Raw genomic sequence first — 7,758 nt, 5'->3', positions numbered from 1 at the left:
TTCCAAACACGTCTGGGCATGAATTCTCGGCGCCCAGGCGCGTGCCGTTGTTCGGCTGTATGTGGTTTGCCGAAATAATAGAGAGTTTTAGCAGAGCGGGCCAGCGGGAAGCGCAGCGGAGTGGACCAGCGGAAACGCCACTACGCATGCGCCAGTACGCTGAGGCGGCGAGCGGATTTACGGCGCTGCGCGCTCGCCCGCTCGTTTCGTCATCCCCGCGCGCGCGCAGCGGTGGCCGGGCGAGCGAGCGTAGTTATCCAAAATGGCTGCCCCCGACGCTCGCGGTGTCGCGTCGCCGGCCGTGGTCGCGTCAATATCCCGCGCGAACGCTTCTGAAACAGGAATGCAACCCGCTAAAAAGCCCCGGAGGTGCTTCAGTGCACACGAGGACCTCTGTCTTCTTCGGGAGGTGGCCGCGGCGAAGCCGTTTGGCGATGGCATCAAGTGGGTGCATGTTCTCGCTGCGGTGAATCGGGCGGTGGGCCGGGAGCTCACCCTAAGAGGAATAAAAGATCGTGTAGACATTTTGCTGGGATACTGGAAGCGGCAGGATGCCAAGAACCTTAAAAAGTGAGTATATTTGTTCATTCTGCACGTAATGCTTTCAGGCCAACCCCCAGCGACAGTCTTGTGTTCCGCTTTCTCGTCTCGTTTTTCTGGCGCTGTTTTATCGCTGTTAGCTGGCGCGCATGTTTATCTGACGATCGTCCCTTTGCCTATTCAGGTCGGGTACAGAGGAGCAGTACTCTGAAAAGGAGGAGATCCTGCAGGACTTGAGGGATTTTTGCGAAAGTGTGAAGTACGAGCCCAGGATTGCTCCCAGAGGTGCCGCCTGCGCGGCGCGAAGGCGGAGGTTGGGAGCGGAGCGCCCGGTAAACACGGACGAGCTGCCGGGGGTGACGCTCTCAGACGACGGCACAGGCGACGGCGCGCTCGGTTAGTTGATGACGCCTACTGTTGTGCTGTCTTCTCTTTTCTCCTATTAATTGAAAGCAGGTTCTGCTGCCGAGCTGTTGCAGAGCGTATACCTGCCATCTGCTGCCAGCCCTGGTGCTGAACCGGGGCAAGAAAATGAGCAGCAGGAACAGCGCGCCTCACCAGAACCAACACAGCAGCAGCGGCCTCCCTCAACTGAGCTACAGCGGCGCCAACCTGCAAGTGTGCAGCACGCCCTCCCAGGCACGAGTAAAGGGAAGTGTGGAGAAAGGTTTATACACTACTTCTACATAGCAGAACGATATGCAGGAGAGCATCATAAGAAGACGCCAGTGAATGCATCTTAAAAGGGTTAACAGTGCATGTAGACGAGGACACTCAAGCAAGAAAAGGCAACAGAAAGCGGTGAACTGCAACTGATCTTTTATTCAGACTCTAAAACATCCACTGTGAAGGCCAAGAGAACCTTCCCGTGTATGCTTATCGTTTGCACTGGAAACCACTGCGCACTCTGCATAGCGGAGCAAAAGCACACTTTTTACTGTACGAAGCTAAGTAGTCCCAAACAACAGTCTTATGGTCTCGAAGAAAAGAAGTAGACTATCTGGAGCAACGAGGGTGGCAAGCATCTTTCAAGATGCTACACTAACTAGCCCACCAAGCCACCCCTGAGAAAGTAAATGCAGTAATCCGTCACAGTTTATGTATTTCTGTCCTTTAGTGTAGACAAGTCGGCCTTCAGTGTGCTCACAGTTATACAAACTGTGGTGCTGTTTTGTGACTGTTTCTAAATTTTTCTGAATCACATGCATTCAGTTCCCTTACATGTGCACTGAAAAAATCTCCACAGCAAGAAGGGCAATGAACAAGGCAAATGTTAAGTAGGCACACATTTCGCCAAAACCACCAGCTCCCTGTAGAAGTGCAGCTTGCTGAGCCAGTTGGTACATGTCGAGGGAACGGAAACCAGCGAAAAGGACGCAAAACACCAGGAGAGACGAGAGCCAGCGTTGTGTTGTACCGTCTTTCCTCGTGTTTTGCGTCCTTTTCGCTGGTTTCCGTTCCGTCACCACCTCCCTAATGCATCTTTCAGACATAAAACTTCAACAGATTTCACAGCAAGCTTTGACAGAATTCACAGCAAGCATCTAAAACTTAGGCAATTAAACACTCAACTGCAGCACAGTTACGGGTTTTACAACGGCTATGTGTTACTGCTGATTATGGAGATCGTGTTCTTTGCTTGTTGTCACACAATTACGCCACAACGTCCGGTACAGTGCATAAACTCGCCTTAACTGAATGCCGGAATTTTTTTGCCTTCACTGGAATAAGAGGCTTGCAAAGTCTCGGGCTGCAGCTGCTAGCCCAAAGAGAAAAAAACGAACTAGATTTGCGCTCCAGGGAGCTAGAAATCGAAAAAATGAAAGTTCGCAACGAGGAGCGTCGTCTGGCACTGGACGAGCGGAGATTGGCCCTGGACGAAGAGAAGCACCGCTTCGAAGTTGAACGCTTGAGAGGCGAACGGGAGAGCCTACTCGACGAGATAAAAAAAATGCTTGATGAACAAACCACCAAATTGGCGCAGCACCACAACACATAAGACAACACCACCACAACACGTAAGTAGAGAAACATCTCCAGTGGGATCACATTTCCTACACGTAAACTCAAATACAACTTTATTTAAAATGCAATGGTTCAGCCTCGAGGACGCCTAAGGTTGCAGATTATTTATTTATTAGGAGGTAACGGCAAGACATCACTGCGCACAAGCATTTTTCTTGCGCCGAGGGGTCTTAAACGGGTAGTTCCAGCAAAAACATGTTCGGCTGGTTAACAGTTTTGAAAACTGCTTTTCAAATGTATGGAAGTGTATGTCTTGCCGGAACAATACGGGTAATTTCATTGAAAATGAGATAGTGTCGTGTTGTACCTAGAAGTCCTCAGGTAGGAGAATCTTAATTCTTTGATAAATTGTCGTCTGCATTGCATCTGTCATCTGTTTTTTTTTGTGTGTGCGAAAGGATCCAGCGTCAAGTGGAAACCTGACAACACCATACGGTACGCAATTCTTCAATAAAGTCTTTGTTTTCGAAGCTGCTTGTCATGGAACATTACCGTGGGGCAAAGCGAACCTCGAGAACTGGTGGTTCAAGGCCCAAGTGTAGGGATACGTCGACACTGTACACACATTTCGCACTGTACAGAGGGGACTTACATGCATGGGAAATTAGATGACACTGACAGTAATGTTGTGGCATTTAACACAGTATAGCGGAAACGCTTGTAACAAAACGAAATCACAATTTCTCCATACGAAGAAACACAGGAATGTCAGTTTTTTGCACTTTTCGCTCGGCAGATTTCATTCACTAGAGTGTCATAACAAGTAGCGTACATTTAGTACAGCAAATGACAGCCACAAGATCATTCTAAAGCATGGCTCGCCAACAAACTTTGTTTCAATAACTGTGTGTGGTTGTACAACACTATTTGCGGGCAAGGTTAACTTCAAGCTGTGGTGGTTCAAGGCCGAAGTACTGCGATACCTGGGAATCGTACAAGCACGTATGACAGTTAACGAGTAGTGCGCTGGCCTTAGAAATGCGCGGCAGCTTCTGCCGGTAGAGCTTCTGGTTTTTTTTGAAGTCTACGAAGGCAAACAGTCCCACAATTTTTCCAAACCCCACTCCACAGCCTGCCTCACACTACTCATGGCTTTGTTGAAAGCACATTGTTCAGGAGTCAGGAGAGCTCCGCCATAGGGCTTGAGCAGAAGGGGCCGCAACGGGTAGGCAAGGTCCCCGTAGATGCAGTAGTCGTAACCTTGAACGAGGTTTTGAAGCTTCGTATATGCGGCGCTGTTTCCAAAGTTACCTGACAGAATAAAATACGATTAGCTGGAGCTGCGCCCGTTCCTAGCAGGGAAGGAGGAGGCGAGTGACGTTCAGCAGCGGTTTGATCCACCAGCTGTGCTTGTCATTTACTCGCCTGAATCGTGTTTGCTGCCGGGGTATGATCCGTCCAACTGGCAGATTATGTCATTTGGGCACATTATAGCTTGGTACTTCAGGGCGTGGACTCTCTTGTGGCCGCTGAAGTAAACTTTCTGGTTCCTTGATGGTCGACATATTGGCCGCGCCGTGCCATCGATGAAGGCCCAGCAATTTGTCAGCGGGGCACCTTTCGCGTGAACGGCCTGAAAAAATAACGAACGAATATGTCAGAAAGTTGTAATTGCAAACGTACAACTCTAATTATTCTCGCTTGCCTGTGAGAACTTTTCTAGGGTGTCGAGGTTCAGCCACGTGTGGTTATTAACGTCGTCCAGAGGTGGAAGAAGTTGTCCTCGATGTGCCTGAGCACTTCGTTCGTCAATGACGATATGGCCGAGCTGTGTCGGGCGAAAAGGTGTTCCAGATCGCGCAGCCGGTTTGGGTAGGCTAGTCTTCTTACCGTGATGCAAAGCGCCTCGTCGCCGGGAACTGACACCCTCTGCGGAGTTGTTACCTTGTCAGGTATTCACAAGGCTCTCTGTAGCCTGGGTACATCGTCCTTTTCAAACCGAAAGTACGTTCTGAACACGCCACTGTCGATCGCATCAATGTTCAAAAGACCTCGCATGGAGAGTGGGTCACGCCGTGTCTCGCCGAGAACCTCTAAACACAAGAGGTCGACTATTTCGGACCATTTCAACCGAGTCAGGAGCAGGGGGTCCTGCAGTATGCTTTTGGGCATTGTTCAAAGCAGTTATCAGCGGCAATTTGCAGCGGCAAGCCACACACTGTCTGTTAAAAAGCGCGGCAACAAACAGCTGGCTTGGAGCTTCGGCTTCAGTTGGCGTTGGTGACGTACTTTCCTCAGTTTAACGACTTCGCTAAATGATACAAATCACGGTTAAAGTAAAATTATATGTACTGAAACATGACGTTCGTTTTTATTTAGGCGTTTCAGCATAAGAAATAAATCTAAGTTTTTTTCCTATCATGGTAATTCACATCCCAACAGATAGATGGCGCAGTGTACAGCGCTCCGCTCTGGCCGGCCGCCGATCGCCCAGCTAAAACTCTTTTTCCCGCGCTGCGTTCCGCTCGCTTTCCGCTCGTCCGCTCCTCTCCGCTGAACGTAAACCCGCTTAGCTAAAACTGTCTAATGACGTATAACCAGATACCTTACGTAGGCCGGTCTCCTCTTGAACACCGGTTGCCAAATATTCTGTGGCCATTCGATTGCCGTAATTCGGCCGAGGACAGCTAACCCAATGAAAAACGTATATTCTGGGGCCGTACGTCGGCCGGTATCCTTTATATCACTGGTTGCCCGAAGAAAACGAATATTCTACCGCCGGACGCGCGGTTGACCGTTGAAACAACGAATGCACGGCAGCCGCGCTCCGGCCGGTCTCCTTTCGAACACCAACTGCCGCAATAATACGCATATTCTGTGGCCGGTCGCTTGCCGTGCTTCGGCCGATTACCGCTTCCGGAAGAAAAAAACGAATGCTCTAAGGCCGTACTACTGCCGTTCTCTTTCTCAACATCGGCAGCCTTAAGAGATCTGAATATCGGGCAGCCGGTTAGCTGCCGTTGTGCGTCCGGACACGGGCGGACGAAAAAATACCCAAGCGCTGGTTGCCGAATGTTGGCCGTTCAACGCATGATCAGTGGCTGCCAGAACCTGGATGCTGGCCGGACATGCCAGAAAGTAGCCATAGACGGCCCGGTCTTGGGGCACACTTTCTGTGGCGCCTGGGATAATGAGAGTTTTTTTCTGGGATAATTAGGTTGTATTTAAAACAGAAAAGAATATGTTCACGCCCATAACTTTATATCGGCCTTTCGGGCTATTAGACATGGGTTGCCACAAGGGAGTATATTGGGGATCTTTTATTTAACTCTTACAATAATGATATTGTTGATATTGCTTCAGCCGTTAAATATAGTGTCTGTGCGGACGATAGCACACGGCTTATTTCCGGCCATGACAAAAAAATTCCCCGCATTTCCCCGAGGGGAAGAATGTGAAAGTGCGAATGCACGAGTTGAATTTGCGCGGTTCGGTAATGTTTGCGAAAGAGAGATCACACACACACACACACAACTACAAAGAAACAAAGATGCATTTATTCACAGACACCTATTTGTGTTGTCGTTGTACTTGATTGCTAGAGCGGATCTCAGCTTTGAAATTTCGTGTCAGTACTCCTTTAAGCGGGTGCATTAGCCCTTCTCACGCCCGATTCCTGGCCAATCCCCCACGTGGGTATGTGCCATGTCAGCGGCCAGGCAGCGCGCGCCCATCTCCCCCCGTTGCTAGGGAAGACGAGGAGCGCGCGCACCCGCAGCTGTTGCTATGCGGACTACGGCGGCGGACGATTCAGGCTCGCTTAAGAAGTGCATTCGCACTTAATAATGATACAATAGTGCGATGTAATGATGTTTTATCAACGCTGTCCACGAGGGCGTGAATGAATAGGCTGACATTATTCCAACAAGAACCTAAGCGGTTATCTGTACAGCTAGAAATCAAAATATTAGGTTAACGAGAACCGATTACATAAATTCCAACGAAGTTGAGGTTGTTTCCGAAGTTAAAAGCCTTGGTGTATATTTTCGTAACACTTAAGGTAGACGCGCATGTAAATTACCTGTCTAAGAAACTATCCTCTATTACTGCCATTTACCCCGCTGTAGTTTCTGTTTATCGCGGAAATGTAAACATTGACATCTATAACACCTTTTTACCTCACATTCAAACTACTGCTGTAAAATATCATCATCAAGACACTTGAAGACGAAGATCAAGAAGGCTGCTCCTTTGGGCGAGAGCGTAATATTGTCTACTATCGAGTTCAGAACTAGAGAGCCTGCACAAAAGGATTGCAATAGCAGCGCAACTCCGGCGATAGCACCAAATACTGCTCAAGAAGCAACGTAGCTGCTTAAACTAGCCAAGCTGGAATTGATAAAGTTTGGCGGAAGAGCTTTAGAGTGGCACCGCTTCTGGACACAATATGCATCAGCAGTTCACCTCAGACCTAACATGACGAAGGGACAAAAAAGCAATTATTTGTTAGCTTCTCTCACCGGAAAATCAGCGGCTAATATAGAAGGGGTTCAGCATTCCGCAGAGGACAATTGCGATGAAGCTATAAAAATACTGCAAGACACGTTCGGAAATCGATAACAATCGGTGGAGCTGCACATGATTGAGCTGTTGAACACAGAGAAAGTAAGTTCGGGACAAGAAACAGACGACCTCCGCAGGCTTGTGCAGAGAGTACAGCTCAACACATTGCCATTGAAATCACTGAAGGTGGAACCCGAAAGTTACGCACCGATGTTGTGGCCAGTGTTGAAAAGTACGATTCCACCAGAGCTATCAGTACAGTTCAAGTCAAGGGAAGTGATAAGAAGCAGCTCAGCCAAGGAAGTTAACATGAATACGCTGATGACATTTCTACGGGAGCATTTATGCTCACGGGAAGAACACAGCGTGAACTGGAGAAGACAGCTGCGAAACCCAAAGATAACTTCAGGCAGCTGCGCACAACTTCTAGCTTCTACAGCTCAGCTGATAGAATCTGCCTTTTCTGCAATCAGAAACACCATGTGACTGAGGACTGTTGCAGGAGCATTCTATTTACCTAAAAAAACGCCGTTTTCACAGAGAATAGAGGATCCTTTGGGTGCACCCGACCGAATCACAGTGCACGGAACTGTATAGCGCGCGTGAAGTGCAAGCAATGCAAGGGACGACATGGTACGTCTGTGTATAGAACAGTGCGAGAAGAAAAGAGGGTGCAGATTGAAGTACAGA

The 7,758-nt window shown here is 48.8% G+C and overlaps 1 protein-coding gene and 1 pseudogene across 1 annotated transcript; one reads left to right on the top strand and one right to left on the bottom strand.

The window, feature by feature from the left end:
- The first annotated feature begins 262 nt into the window (after positions 1 to 262).
- On the top strand, positions 263 to 1,342 carry LOC144180589 (uncharacterized). The gene is made up of 3 exons (XM_077708916.1): positions 263 to 570; positions 725 to 936; positions 997 to 1,342. The coding sequence occupies exons 1-3, from the start codon at positions 263 to 265 to the stop codon at positions 1,281 to 1,283; spliced, it is 807 nt and encodes a 268-aa protein (XP_077565042.1). The 3' UTR covers positions 1,284 to 1,342.
- Positions 1,343 to 3,428: 2,086 nt separating this feature from the next.
- Positions 3,429 to 4,677, bottom strand: LOC144180027 (uncharacterized; annotated as a pseudogene).
- Between the last annotated feature and the right edge of the window lie 3,081 nt (positions 4,678 to 7,758).

Source organism: Haemaphysalis longicornis, unplaced genomic scaffold, assembly GCF_048455015.1.
Source record: "Haemaphysalis longicornis isolate Haplotype H1 unplaced genomic scaffold, Haemaphysalis longicornis Haplotype H1 scaffold_4, whole genome shotgun sequence".
In the NCBI taxonomy this organism is placed as follows: Eukaryota; Metazoa; Arthropoda; class Arachnida; order Ixodida; family Ixodidae; genus Haemaphysalis; species Haemaphysalis longicornis.
The sequence above is the reverse complement of the archived record's forward strand: the minus strand, read 5'-3'. Positions and strand labels throughout refer to the sequence as shown.

Excerpts from the sequence above, each read along its gene's own strand:
- LOC144180589 (XM_077708916.1), top strand. The coding sequence starts at position 263 with ATGGCTGCCCCCGACGCTCGCGGTGTCGCGTCGCCGGCCGTGGTCGCG. Across the intron at positions 571-724 it reads GATGCCAAGAACCTTAAAAA|GTCGGGTACAGAGGAGCAGT; the intron begins GTGAGTATATTT and ends TTGCCTATTCAG. Across the intron at positions 937-996 it reads CACAGGCGACGGCGCGCTCG|GTTCTGCTGCCGAGCTGTTG; the intron begins GTTAGTTGATGA and ends AATTGAAAGCAG.